The sequence below is a fragment of the Clarias gariepinus genome, chromosome 2 (assembly GCF_024256425.1).
Source record: "Clarias gariepinus isolate MV-2021 ecotype Netherlands chromosome 2, CGAR_prim_01v2, whole genome shotgun sequence".
Taxonomy (NCBI): Eukaryota; Metazoa; Chordata; class Actinopteri; order Siluriformes; family Clariidae; genus Clarias; species Clarias gariepinus.
Genome location: NC_071101.1, coordinates 37,285,059 through 37,300,788, shown reverse-complemented (window position 1 = coordinate 37,300,788; position 15,730 = coordinate 37,285,059). Strand labels below are relative to the sequence as shown.

At 37.9% G+C, this 15,730-nt stretch overlaps 1 protein-coding gene across 2 annotated transcripts in view; it reads left to right on the top strand.

Moving 5' to 3' along the window:
* stxbp5a (syntaxin binding protein 5a (tomosyn)) overlaps positions 1 to 15,730 on the top strand; it is a 77,736-nt gene that overhangs the window by 27,928 nt on the left and 34,078 nt on the right. For both annotated transcript variants that reach the window (XM_053481311.1, XM_053481304.1), the window contains exons 3-5: positions 3,489 to 3,570; positions 7,731 to 7,831; positions 12,410 to 12,544. In XM_053481311.1, the coding sequence (XP_053337286.1) occupies positions 3,489 to 3,570; positions 7,731 to 7,831; positions 12,410 to 12,544 (318 nt within the window). The remainder of the gene's footprint in view (positions 1 to 3,488; positions 3,571 to 7,730; positions 7,832 to 12,409; positions 12,545 to 15,730) is intronic.

Sequence of the window (15,730 nt, the reverse complement as noted above, 5' to 3'; positions counted from 1 at the left end):
GCCAGCTCTGCATAAACAAACAAATCATAATGTTTTAATAATAATCTGTTGTATTAAAGCAATATTGTGCACGGCGCTTTTGCTGAATAACAGCGCTGCTGTGATGCGTTTGTGACCGCAACACAGCCATGCTGATATCCAGCACTACAGCGTTCATTCTCTTGTGCTATTGCTTAATTAATACATCACTAATTATTGAATGGATGAATGAATGAATGAATCCTGTAGAAATTTAATTGACAAAAAATAATTCGACTCCCAACCTCAGACCAACTTTAGTGGTAAAAAAGTAAAGTTTTTGTGGGTGGAGTTTATCTTGTGCAGTAACTCCCTGTCCTGAACCGTGAGTGTTACTAGAAATAGTTTACATTAAGCAGTGAGGTCGGATTTGCCCAACCTTACAGCTAATTTAATGGATGGACGATTCGACAGGATTTGTTACTTTAAAATGTGCAACAAAATGTGTGTACCCAATACTTCTAAAGTTTTTGCAACATGGAAGTAAACAATCTTGCTTCCCTAAACATTTCAGGTTGCTAACTTCAGCTGTTTTGGGGAGATGATTTTATACAGTATGTGCCCCAAAAATGCATTTTTTAGCATTATACTGTCTCGCTTCAAACAATAATGATACTGTAATAATAATTTGAAAGCCAAATTATTTATATTCTTTTATGGATACTGATACTAAAATTAGTATATGCTTATAAAAGCATATGACCTATAAAAATTGTTGCTTAAATTAAATTAAAATTTCAAATCAAAATGAAGGATTTCCCCCCTAATTACTAACAACTGGTTTTGTTTAAATGGAAATTGGACAACCAACTTCTGTTATGTGGCTATAAAACTTATACTAAAAATAGTTTATTCAGGTATGATTGCTTTTTGTAATCTGTTTTTAACACGTTAACACATAAACCATTAAAGTTACACGGCTACCTAGTAAAAGCTTAAAAAGCAAAAAATCTATAGTGTCTGCAAGCATGACAAATTCATGTTGCAATCTTAACAATTTTGCATTTTAGAATAATACACTTTTTTAGGTTTATGTCTTTTCATGTGAAATCTTAATTGGCCAAGTTTCATCTCAATAGCAATTTGAAAGATTTGAAAGATCATTGAAAGATTTGAAATTAAGTATTGTACATGATCATTTATTATGTGTTTATAGCCATGTAAAGATTTATACAACCTCAGTTTCTCTTTAGTCAAATTTTCATTGTTTGGCTGCGTTAGTTACTATTCATTGTCCACACAGTCTTACAAGAGAAGTGACTATAATTCCCCCTTGTTCCCCATTTTCTGATTAACATTATGTTCGTATGACAGCCTTTAGACAAAAGAATCTGTACAAATGGTTACAGACTGCAAGGAACACTGTTTAAACTAAAAACAATGCTGCAGAAAAGTCCCACACCACCAGGGCTAATATTGAACTCTAGCGGGGCATGCTAGCAGAGTGTTTAAACAAAGCAAGCAGGTTCGCTAGCCCGCTAACAGCTGCTTCATACCGAATTCCTCTCCTAGGAGTTTTTTTTTTCCAAAGCAAAATAAACCAATGACTGTTTGGTATTTTAACTTGTTTAGGATGTAAAAGTTAAAACACATTTTTTTTAAAAGCTTAAGAAGGGTGGGTTATTGACACCCTTGCCTGTAGATATGTAGATATGAGTGCTAATTTGCAGTGACCTCCTCAATTTTGTCCTGTTTAGTGATCCTTAAGTAAAAATGCAACTGAGTTCATAAGCATTTTTGTTTTTAATGAGCTAAACAGGGCATGTTAGCATTGTTGGCAAAGAATTATGGTGGGGCATGATTTGGAAAAAGCAGGGCTTGGCTCAGCAGTTATGGGGCATGGGTTGGGAGTAGTTAATTTACATAGGCACTGAACTGGCGCTTTCCTGACAACCAATGAAACATTGAATTTGAGATACAAGAAATATATTATAATATATATATATATATATATTAATAAAATAAAATACATATTGAAAATATTTTTGAGTCAGTCAACTGAGACTATCTTCTATTTAATTTTATCACTATGTGTGTGTGTGTTTTGTACATCATACACCCTGCTTTAAGAGCCAGACAAACTTCATGAGTGCCCGGTATGATTTTACACAAAACTTGCATGTATGCACACACACTGCAGCCGATGCTTGCATTTTCCGACACACACACAATGTTCTCAACATTTTATTTACCCAACTCCTCTCCCAAATGCATAACCAGATGCTTAATGTGCAGCAAACATTTAATAATAAATAAAAGAAGCATTAAGGATAATTACAAACTAAATTAGGAAACATTTAATTTAAATTCATATCAAACTATTCAGTAGGGTACATGTATAATTCTTGTTTAAACAGTCGCAATAAAATGACCCCAACAGTAAATAAACATTTGCAGTTAGTTCAGACAAGCACGGCACTATAACAATTGTTGATAATCTAGTGGTATTTTATTATTATTATTTTTTTTAAACATATCTGCACTTTCTAATGTTTGCAAATGATGATGTAGAAGAGCCCCTGGGGGTTTGACAACAGGCAGGGTTTTTTTTATTTATTTATTTTTTACTGAAATGGCAGGTAAAGTCTAAAAAAAACGGGAAAGCCTGGCTTCCCTTGGCCAGGGAGAAAACACCTGGGAGAATCTGCCACTAATGCTAACCTGTTAAAAAATGTAAAAAACCTCTATGTTAATTTTAGTACATTACTGAGAATTTGTGAGAATTAAATATTGTCATATTTCTGCGAAAGCGTACCGTACTGAAATTTTAAGCTGGTTTGCAGCATACTGTACTAAGAGTGCCAAGTACTTCGCTGTTATTAGTGTTAAATGATTGTAGTTGGTCCAGGTAGTATGTAAATTGTGTTTCGAATCTACTTATATTTACTGTATGTCTATTTTAAATATATTGTTTTGTTTTTAGTTGTTATTGTTTTCAATAAAAAGCCATTCTCTACTGTTTTCCACCATTTTTCGTATCTGTTCAGACAATGTTTAGACACCGGTACCATTTTAAAAGTATTAATTTAATACCAGTAACATAAAAAAACCAACCATTATATAACCAATACTCTTAGTATCTAGATATTTGCTTAGCATTGGTGTTATCATAAAAATTGAATAATTCCATAAAAGGTCCATATAAATTTTATGTAGTTGGAGCACCTTTGATTTTGGGTTGTCTATGAACGTTGACTGTATAACATTGGGATAACATTAAAAGAACAAAACCAAAACAATGTTGTAAACTTAATATCAACATTTATTTATATTTCTCGTCTGGAACACCTCAGTGAAACTCTCATACTGTTGATGCCATTTTTTTTTTGTTACGTTTTTTTTTTTTGGCCAATTAATCCCATTCCCTGACCAAGCCCTGAACCCAGGTTATGGGTTACCAAACTGTTGAAGGGTTATCACCTGCCTTTCTTCGTTAGACATGATAAATTCCTTAACTTTCCCTCATCCAGATTTGGTCGTCCCGGCGTGGAATGTTACTGTCAGCACGAGAGCGGAGCAGCCGTCATCCAGCTACAGTTCCTCATCAACGAAGTAAGTGCATTGCTCTAGTGCTCTCTTTTGGTCTGTCTCTTCTCCATCATTATAGAATTATTCCATAATTCTCAACTGATCCCTCTTTTCACTGCCTTTATTTTGAAGAACCCACTGGTGCCCCTAGATGCTGCTTATGGAGGAAAGTAACAATACTTTTGCCTCCCTTTTTTTCTTTTCTTTGAAGTTACCTACAGGGCCCACTTACTCATTCTTCTGTGTCACGAATTTGCTGATTAGTAGTCGTATAAGATAAATTACATATTCGCCAACATATTTGCCATTCGTCAGATGTAATGCGTATCTGGATATGTTGCCGTAGTTCCTGAGGCGTCTTCCTGAAGGGCAGAATTACACATGCACTACAGTGGTTCCTGTGAAGCCCAAGGTGGTGCACCATGTTTCTTTAAAAATGACTGTTTTCAGAACTGAAAATAAACCAAACCCCCAAGTAGCTCAACCAGCAACGACGCTATTTTTGTCAAAGCATAGTTGGGCGCTATTTCTGGGCCCGTCTTGTGCAAGAACACAGTATGAAGTATGGCACGGCTCCCCGTCGCACTACAGCAGTGTTCTAGCCAAGTTGGCGAGGTGTTAAGCCACATAGCCAAGAGGAAGATGTCGCACCACTTGGAGATGGTTTCCATCGATTCCTATCCATCAATAGAGAAAATTTTGATTTGTTTGTGTGTGATGAAAGGATTACAGTCGGATGAATTGTGAAAAGTGCGGTAGAGTTGGGAAGTAAGTGGGCATGGATCTGTCAAAAAGCGACGTTCTGTGTTTGTTTTGGACGTGATGGATAGAAATATGCAAGAATACTGCATTTATAATTAAGAATGATGAGAAGTGCAGCCATGAGATCTAGCTAGGACTATGACTGTTTAAAAGTCAGAGGACCTTTTTAGTCACCGTTAGACATTCAGACACGTCTTTAGTGTGTGTGTGTGTGTGTGTGTGTGTGTGTGTGTGTGTGTGTGTGTGTGCAAAAAAACCCCACATGATTCCCATTTCTATTGGCCCAGGGGTTAAGCAAACCAATTGGTTTTTCTCCTAATTCGTCCGCATATACTCCTCACCTGGCTTGTTGCTCATCTATGCTGTTCTCTGGTGGGTGTGGCTCATCTGTACATCATTTTCACAGACACTAAAACAGCAGATTAGGAGGTGAAGTGAAATAAAAAAGCTTGAAATAATTTGTATTAAAAAAACGTCTTATGTGAGGGGTATTTCCCCTGGGGCAATAGCGGAGACACACTGTAGAGGAGGTCTCAGACCCGTGTTAACTTGTTAAAGATATAGTTAAATATACCCTTAAAGTGAAATATAACTGGATATTTAGACACGGGTAAAGGTATATTAAAATTTAACAGAATATATTTTCTTCAAATAACCCTGTACAATGACACTTGGGACACGAACTAACAGATCAGTTCATGATTTTGCTTGGGTAAGGAAAAATAGAAGGTCTATATGGGACAATATGTTGTTGACAGTGTACCTAGAGAAAATGATAAAAAGGTTGTGGCATTTGTGCAAGGTGTAGCCCATGGATGCTCATATCATGCTAGTTTAGTTCAGTCAGTACTAGGCAATCAGAGTTCAATCATGAAAAATCATGTACCAAGCTTTAAAATAACAAGTTACGAAATGATTGCCTTATGTCTGTTGCAGTTTAATACGTCACTTAACGCACTGTGCTCGTGTCTAGAAACTTTCTTTCTATGCATGCTGTGTGTGTGACTCAGTATACCAAGTAGAGCCTGTGGGAGAAGCCAAAAGGTCTTTCGCTGCTTCTTTATATACACATACACACATATGGCCTGTGATTCATCTTCTTGGAGAAACACACAGAAAGGTCTGCTTCAAATTCAAAGTAATATATATATATATATATACTTTAAATTTAAAGCAGACCTTTCTGTGTGTTTCTCCAAGAAGATGAATCACAGACCATATATATACATAGCGAGAGAGAGAGAGAGAGAGAGAGAGAGTACTGTACAAAATTCTGGGCACCATATTATCATTACCATTCAAGATGTCCAACATTAATACAAAATTAATAATAATTAAATAACATTTCAGATGAGTTTTGCATGTCTTTAAAGAAAGACACATATTACATAACAAACGAGTTTTCAGATAAAAAATTTCAAATGGCTTTTGCATGAAAATAGAAAGGAGCGAGTGTGACAAAGTTCCCAGAAGAACTCACATTCTCCAGCATGCTCAGTAAAACCTAATAGCTGTTTTAATTATAAAACTGAACAAATCTGTTTCTACTGTCCTATTTGCATGCGATTAGTATTATCTGCGGACCTAGTGTGATTTAGAAATCAAACACACACACCCAAACACACACACATCTGAATTTCGTGTGGTTAGGTGTTTTGAAGATAAAAACACTTGTCATTATAATGTCATTATAGGTCAAGCTGCATGATATAAACAGAAGAGTGTTCCCTACCGCATGGTGCTATACATGTCCTCCATCTCCATCTAATCATTCGTTTTGCTTTCGCTATTCTGATTTTCTCAGCTTTCTCAATTCTTTCTGCACATTGTATTGTTGTATGGTGTACAGTATAGCGATATGACCCAGCACCCAAATACTTTCAAAGCACTCCAACGCAGCCACCATTCTTCACAGAGGATGAACAGAAAGGCGCAGAAAAAACAAAAACCTTCAAAAGATGATATATGACCTCGCCAAATCCTGGTCTCTTTCCCAGCAAATATTTCTACACAGTAATGTTAGGTTTAACACTCCCTTAACAGACAAGACTAAGGAGATGCTAGTGGACATAAGGGAGGAGAAAGGAGCTTATCGACCCCTGTTTATTTGGGAGCTTGAAGTGGAGAGGGTGAGCAGCTTTAAATATCTAGGCGTCCACATCAGTGACGACCTCTTTTGGACACTTAACACCACAAAGCTTGTTAAGAAGGCTCAACAGCAGCTGTACTTTCTTAGGAGGCTGAGGAAGTTTAGTATGTCTCCTAAGGTCTTCTCAAACAGCTGAACGATCCAGACCATCCCGACTAACTGCATCACCGTGTGGTACGGCAGTGCTATGCCTGCAGAGAGTGGTGAAGACTACTGAAAAGATCACAAGGAGAACTAAAGAACTAAAGGCTAAAGAACTCCTTCCCTTCCACTGCCATCAGACTCCGAAATAGCTGACAGGAGTTTATGATCATGGACTACCAACTGTAACTGACTGTTGACACAGATCTTAGAACATTCATTGCAGAATTTGCACAATCACTTAAACAGTCATTTGCACAATTTTCACACCAATTGCAGGCTGCACACTCACTAATGATTTACTCAAACATATTGCAGACTTTTTTATGCAATGGACTGTTTACAGTGTATTTTTTAAATATATTTTCATATTTTTTTTTTTTTTTAATTCTGTTTAATATACTGTATTTTATTTACGTTTATTTATTTTATTGTTTTATTTGAGTCAATTTTATTTATTTATTTACTTTTTCGTGCCATTCATTGGGGGACAGCAAAGAAAGTATTTTATTGTATGGGGAAACGTTTTTTTACTGTGCATATCACAATAAAACATGGAAAAAAATGACCACACCTACCAAATCTGATGCTCATAGTTGGAGCACTAAACAGGTACAAATACATATAGTAGCATTGCGTTAAACCCATGAAGATAGAGTAGATACTGTAGATACTGTATCCCACTGGGTGTTTTTTTTTTTGTTTGTTCCATTCTTTGAAAACACTAACAATCATTTTGCTTGATAAGCATGTTCTGAAATACTCCCCGTCTGACAGAAACAACCATGCCAAGTCAGAGAGATTCTGCTGTTGATGTGAACATGAACTGACGCTCTTGACCTCTATCTGCATGACATGGTTGGTGCATTCTTCATCGCTATCTGTCCTCTTTCATTTCTTTCTGCATGCTTCTACTCTCCTTTTGCAACTTTAAATTTCCACTTTTTCACACATACTGTACTACCACCGCCTGACTTTTATAATCTTTTAAATCAACCAAAGCTTCTTATAGTCAGCAGGGTAATTTTGCTGCAGGTGGACCTTGGAGCGGGGCGTGCGTGTTGTAGGCCTCAGTGTTCATCAGCTCTGTCGTGGTATCATATGGTGTGTCCTTCTCTTTCTCTTCCCACAGGGGGCGTTAGTGAGTGCTTTAGCTGACGACAGCATTCACTTATGGAACCTGCGTCAGAAGAGGCCGGCCGTGCTGCACTCCCTGAAGTTTAACAGGGAGAGGTGAGTTAAGATGCTGGTCATTTCAGAAGCAGATCGTTCCGAGCATAAAATAAAATAAATCATGTATCTGAAGTTACTTTCTGTTTGATCTAATTTTTTTTTCCTATTTAGGTGAATTGACTTTTTTTTTCTTGTTGTTGATATGCACTCTATTTGTGCTCATGCTACTGGTTCGTGCAGCGTATGGGCTGTTGCTTAGCTGCAAACCTTACCATGTTCTTCTGCACATCTGCACTCACACATGCACACATGTATTCCATAAACAAATGCTTGTCATGCGCCTTTGTATCAAAACATGGTGGTGACTTTAATTTGCTGATGTTGTGGATGTTGGTACAGTGTTAGTGTTAGGGTTTTTTTAGAATTAGAATGATTAGAATTGACTTTGATGAAATGATGTCAGAACATTGTTGACTACATGTTTATATGATGTTTCAAAAATTTCAAAACATTATTAATAACAAACCAATGTCCTTTGTGGGACTTGAACTCTAGTCACTGCGGTGAGCGCGCTGCATCACTAGGAAACTTGCTCTTGACGCTCGTATTATGCATATATACCAACAAGCGTCACAAACAGCGTATGACAGTTATTTTGGAGCTAATAAACGGTAATATTTTTAAAAGAAAATAAAACATGCTGTGTGTGGGAAGCTGATGTGTCTGTCCCAATCCCCAATTGGAATTGTAAACCTTGTTAGAAACTTGAGAGACCGTGGATGTTTTCAGATATTATGCGAATGGATGTTAGGTGGCATAAATTCTCCAAATAAAGGTTGAGATTTTATTGTTTTGAGGTTGTATTTGTAACATTGTGTTTGGATCATTAATTATCAAAGTTATCTCAATATCCTAACAATGTTGTCCCAATGGTGAACGTCATGGCAACGTCGTTAAAACTACTGTATACTACAATGTTCATTCAAAATTAGGGTTCCTGCTAGGGTGGTTGTACAACAAAACCAGACGTAATGACGATCGCTTGTCTTGTAGGAGACTTCGGGTACTGAAATGTAAATGCCTTCCAAGAAATGCTGATTTTAGAGATCAGCAACCTTACCAAAGAACAAACAGTTTATCTGTGTGTCACCTTTCTGTAAAGCCACTGCAATAAGGAGTTAAATGTCTTGATCCATTCCTTGTAGTTGTTGATTTAATTTGAAAGGAACTGACTCTTCACTTCTCATCAGTGGCCTGTCTGCTGAAGAGACTGACAGCTCGCCAACAGCAGCTTTCAGGGATGAACAAGTTTCTGTACATCCATGTGTGTGTGTGTGTGTGTGCCCTGTGTGTGACATTTGCCAAGTGTGTCTACACAAGTTTTTTTCTCGCCTAGGGAGATGGCGCAATCAGTGGAGCATGTGAGGATGAAAAGAGTACGCAAGGTCTCTAAGGGAATATCCAGTCAGAACCCGTGTAGTCGTTAAAGAGCTGACTCTGAGGGGCATTTTTTAATAATTTTTTTTTCCCCCAAATGAAGCCTGAAGGATCTGCATCTGATTCATTCCAGGACCGAATTATGATCCTCATCCTAAAATAAGACAAAACATGGAATAGTTTCTTCCAGCAGCATCCATGTGCTAATCCATGGTCTCTTTCTCTGTCAGTGAATAAAAAATGAGAGTAGAGCGCACCTTCCGGCGCTCATCAGCGCGTTTGATGCGAGTTTAAAGCGTGCCTTGGGGAAAATCCCTAAGGGGAAGAGTCTGAAAGAAGTGTTACAGCATTGCCTCGAATGTGAACTCAATGTGTTGCCAATAGACATCTCTGCAGAAAACAACTCCGGATACCATTTGAGGAAAGCACAGTTACAGCAGAAATTTTCCTTTTATGCATGAATGCTGGCTTTACTTTATTTCAGTTTCAGCTTGTGCAATGCGATTTCATGCAAAAGTTTTGGCGCTCGTCCAGCATACAGTAAAATTACGATAAACTCTACAGCTATAAGCATCGTCAATTCAACTGCAAATCGTAACGGTAATTCAACTACATCAAAGGACTTTCTGATGTCCAGTCAAAGGCTGTAAACCAGGGTTTTGTCTCGTTAGGCGCTCACCTTGTTGTTTTCTTTTTTTTGTTTAACTTATAATGTAATACTGCCTTAAAGAGTGATTCACTCAAATGAGGCCCGAATATTCTGTAATAACTCTCGCTAGGGCAATGCAATCTGAATGAAACAGCGTACACTCCTCAGTGTATGTAGCTGTGAACAAGAGGGGAATGCCCACAAGTCAGACCGATATGGTACTGTAGGTGCCAGACAGCCATTTGCGCCGCTTAATGCCGAATTTAGAAAGAATTATACTGTTCCTGATGTATCCTCAAAGAGTGTTATTCAGAGGATGGTACAGAAATTGGATTCCCTTCTCATGGTGGAGACTGTCCGAATGTGTCACAGGACAGCAACGGTGACGAGCAATCTCACTGTGCAAATTCGCAATGTAATTGATTATAAGGTATGTAGCATATTTTTTTGTATCAGATTGCTTAATCAGGGTCATTACAAAATATTCTGGGCCTCTTTCGAGTGAATCACCCTGTGTATTAAAATACAAATGTTACCTTATGTTGGATTTGACAATTTTGCCCAAATTTTATAGAAACATCGCCGTCTTCGGTCATTAACTCTGAGAGTTTTTGAGAGTTTGTTTTGTATTAGAATGATATGAATGAGATTTTAATCACAAATCAAAACTGTTTGCTTTAATGAAAATAATCACAAGCTCACAGATCCCTTGTGTTGATTTGAATAGGATGTAAATTAGTTCAATGTGACTAATCCGATTTTGAACAGAAGCGCACAGGTGTAGGGTCAGAGAAGAGTTTTAACCTCCTTACTCCCAAATTATTCCCAAAGCTCTGACTCTTGCTGTTTTAGTGATGTCCTTTGTTGTGGAAACCTAGGAGATTTGAAGTGCAGACTAGTTGACGTATAATACTTTTCATCTCCAGACGTTGGCCTTTTTCTCAAGCTTTTGGTTGGAAATGTGTGTGTGTGTGTGTGTGTGTGCGTGTGTGTGCATGTGCGCACAAGCATCTCTGCAGGTCAGGTGCTCGGTAAAGAGCAAGCCAAATGTCAGGAGTGCAGGGAACCCAGAAGCTATGCTAATACACTCCTTTAGCTCAGCATCACACTGCAGCAGAAAGCAGGCACACAAACACCTGCGCCACCTCAACAAGCCTTGTGTGTGTGTGTGTCTGTGTGTGTGTGTGTGTGCATGAGAAAGATGATTATGCACTGAGGTTGTAGATGTCTGGTAGTGCAGGGATAAATAAGGCAATATGCATGTTTTTGTTGTTGTTGTTTTAGGTTTTTGAATGCAGTGTTTGCAGTTGAGTAAAAAAAGATAAATCCTGCCTAGTCATGCCGAAGTAGACGCCCCGCGACATGACCTTGCAGCAAGGTCAGGTTTTTGCGTCCGTTCCTATGCTCCAGGATTCCTGACCCAAACCTTGTAGCGATTGTGTAAAAGCTCCAACAAAAGGTCAATCTGACTTTTCATGATTACTATGCCTGCTTTTATGTTCGGACAAGAACAGAAGGATAGATTGACTCTGTTACTTGGTGATTTATTTTTAGGATAAATGTTTAAGCCGTAGTCCACCAGAAAGTTCACTTCACCACTATCGGAGAAAGGCTCGCTATCGATCTCATGTCCCTCTCACAAATTGGACCCGGGAAGAGTCGGGTCATTATTCAGACCCAAGTGGCCTGTCATTTTTATCCAAGGCTCTGCTCTGTAATCCCTTATGAAAGGCTGTTACTTTTGGGAAAATCGAGTTCTTGACCGAAAGACTTAATCGGAAGGAGAAAACGCTTGCTTACACGAGGAAGATTAGATCTGCGCCACGTCTCAGAGGATCTCCTGTTCTCCATTTCCCCAGCCTCTCTCTTTCTCTCTCTCTCTCTCTCTCTCTCTTTCTCTGCGCTTATCAGAGAAATACCATGCAGGAGTTTCTTCTAACAGTCCAGCTTGTAGGTTGTTGTGTGAAATGTTGAGGTGTGTGTGTATGTGATAGCGAGAAAGAGTGAGAGAGAAAGTCTGACAGATATAACAAAGTGTGTGGAGTGTGAGGCATGGTGTGTCTCTCAACTCATTCGTCCATGAATATATGCATGATTCTGCAGAGGACCGGTGTACAAAAAAAGTGTGCGCGCGTGTGAGTGTGCACCTGCGCATGCATTCATATCCTAAAACGTTAACCTTCTTTGGAAGCTCAGGTTTACGTGTTACACAGCGGCTCTGCTTGAACATCTCATGGAGGGTAGCTAATGAGTCCCTGCTGTAATTTGGATTTCCTTTTAACTGAATCCAAAGCGCTCAGCAATGCAGGCAGGAGCTTCCTGAGACCTGGGGACCTGCAGTAAAAGTGCTAGCGCTTACAAGTTTGCTTGCATTTTATTCAGGGCGATACAAAGACCATGCACTATTCACAGAACTGTCCTGTCTGATTACTAGTCTGATTACTGAATGCTGAATGTTTCTCTAGTGATGAGTTTTTAAATCCTTAAAGGTTTCCTTCCTTCGGACCTTGTTTTTTCTCATTCCCGTTTTCTTTGTTTTTTAATATTTACAGGATAACGTTCTGTCACCTGCCCTTCCAAAGTAAATGGCTGTACGTCGGAACGGAACGAGGAAACATCCACATTGTAAACGTGGAGTCCTTCACCCTCTCAGGATACACCATCATGTGGAACAAAGCCATTGAACTGTGAGCAAGACACACATGCACACATATACATATTGATCTCGATTGTATCTCAGAATAGAACCAGAAAACTTCTGTTATATATCATGGACAGGTGCAATAGAAAATAATAACCATATGTAAATCATTACTGAAAATACCTTTTATTACTGTCCTAGTCATTAAATTGTAACATGAAGTGCCTGAAATGAAACATAATCACTTGAAAAAACATAATGTAATTTAATTCAGAAATTACTCTTATATATATATATATATATATATATATATATATACCATATAACGTATACTGTATACTGTATATACATTCAACCTGGTTGAAAAAAGATCTGTATTGCTTGCTCAGCCAGCATTATAATCTGATGGAAAAACGGCCTGAGAATTTTATTTAAGGAATCAGATTGTCATAAGTAAAAAGGGTTTCCATTAGATACATTACAACAAGTAGGGAGTGCTGTTCTGCTATGCTAACACGAAGAGTTTTACTGCTTGCAACATTCCTACTTGAATGCAAGATCTAAATCTCACCACCAGTCTTTGAGTGCGTGGAGTCTGCATGCTCGCCCTGTGCTTCGTGGGTTTCCTCAGGGTACTCTGGTTTTCTCCTACAGATAAAGACATGTGCTGTATGTTCCAGATTTTGCCGATTTTGCCTATAGTGTATGATTTAGTGTGTGCTTGTACTCTGCAAGGGATTTCCACCCCATCCAAGATGAATACTGCCACACTTTTCTGTGAATGGTCCCCGACCTCCCTCATAACCCTCCACAGGAACAGAAGATGAAAGAATTAATGCATTAAAGTCTGCTAGGTTTAAATATTATTAAAATATACACTTAATAATGTAATCAAATATAATTGTATTTCACAGCATTTTATTAACAAAAAAGCTTTAGCTGTGCCGTTCAGTTTCTCTCTGTGTGATCTGTGTGCCCAGCAGGCGGCTCACATCCCTCCCCTTTCCCATTGCCCTGTAACAATACTCTACACACAGAAACCCAACAGTGTCCTGACTAAGTGGTTTGTTTATACTAACTGGAAATGTCTGAGCAGTCGATTTCATATCCATCACAACAGTGGGCTGGGGGAAAGGGTCAATGGTTAATCATTTAATGGAAGCACAGACACCTTTCAGTCATGTTATTCACTTATCCAGACTATTGTAGTCAAGGAATGTTGCGCAGCCTAGAGGGACCGCAGTGGGTCAAGGCTGTGTTGTTAACAACGACCTGAAAATCTCTGTGTTTAATAGCATAATATTTTCATTTATTTGGATGGCTCAATAGCTGCGTTTCTCCCCTTTTCCTTTCTCCTTTCATCACACTTATGTAGATCATTCTTTTTTACCTGCTTGTTATAACTGTAATTGACCATTACACATGTGAAACATCACAGTCTTTCATTATGGTATTTTCTGTTGTGCTTTACATACTTGACAATGTTGTATGTTGTTTTTTTTTTGTTTTTTTTAGTGCTCAATCGGTATTGAGTGCTGCTACTAGCCGAAATCTTGACCTGGTTTGACCAGTATATGACCTTTTGTTGTATTTTAAAGACCAGTTAGCATCTAATGACGGCAGAGCTGCATGATCAATCGGGAAAAACAATCACGTTCTTGATTCATACATACATGCGTACATACATAAAATTTCCTCAGTTGTTGTGTTTATCATGGAATAAGTTGATTATAGATCTGTGTTATTTTTATCAACATATGATATGAGAATAATGTATCATATGAGAATAAATTTTAATAAAAAAAAAGTGCTGAACAAATGAAGGAACCATGAGTTGTTCATGATAGGGATCAAGTTGTCATAGTCCTAAGTTATGCATATGATCAATATTGAGAGCATGGCATTAATAGAGAGAGAGCAGCCTGGTCATGTGGGATGTGATCAAATCCATCCATCCATCCATTCGTCTAGGAACCTCTGTAGTCCAACTAAAAACCAAGGAGGCCAATGGTGACCATTGTATTTATTCCCATTTACACGACTGTGGTAGGACCTCCGGTCAACATTCATAGGCACGTATGTGGTGAAATGGCGAATGTACAGTAAATAGGTCTGTCAGGGTGAAATAGTGCAGAATGCTCCTGCTGTACTAGAATATTTATGTGGAGGAACAAAAAAAGGAGAGAAAGTTTATGAAGCAAGTGATCGCAGTGACTGACTTATTTTATGGATGTTCCACAGTGTTTCAATGAATATGATTTTTTTTAAATCACAGAACAAAAACAAATAATTGTTTGCAAGTTATTTAAGGTTAATTAAACCTTTTGATAGAGCACATTTTGAGTCACTATCTTAAAGATAAATGTTGTAAAATTGACCTCAAAAACCTCGCAATCTCTACCATCTCTACTTTGTCAAAATGATTGCTTTGTAACATACCATGAGAATCGTGAGAACCGTGAATCTAATGCCAGAAAACCTTTCACCACCACCACCACCACCACAATTTTTTATACTTTTATCATGAAGCAGCGTCCCAGCTGTCTGGAAGAGGTCGATATGGGAGTTGGTTAAAAAAATTGGTTAATGTTTTTTATTGCCCCAAGGAACATTTTTTCCCAATGCTTTTTCTTAGGCCTTGTCCAGACATTTTTATATTTATTTTTTGGTGCTTTTGGTCCACACGTCACTAAAGTAAGCTTGATGGAGAACATCTTCCAGGGTGAAGCTGTTTAGAAACATTTTTAATGTTGATATGTAGACAGGAAAACTGTGTTTAGTGCTTGTAAATGTGTTTGCCACGGGCATCATATCTCCTGTGCTTGATATATGAGCATGGCAAATTCATTGGACTTGTTTTTAGGCCTTTGAATGGTCTAACTAGACTGGTTGTTCAGTATAAGGAAACTTATTTTTTTCTCCTCATCATCTTAATACCAACCTGGTGTCATGAACAATGGAAGTCAGATTGTTTTTATTCAGTTTCATCCAAAATCTGATGCCTAAACATGTTTAGCTCTAAACTTTCTTCCATTTATATAGTTTTATATTCATAGTGATAGTACAAAGTGAAAAATAATAATACAAATGATGTTTTTTTGTTTAAGTGGTGAGTTGAGGTGTCATAGTGAAGTCTATGATGTACAGCTCTTTTTTAATGTTTGGGTTCTCAGGGTGTGATATCACTTTTGAGAATCAATTTGCAAGGCGAGTGTAGGCAGTGAACAAGATA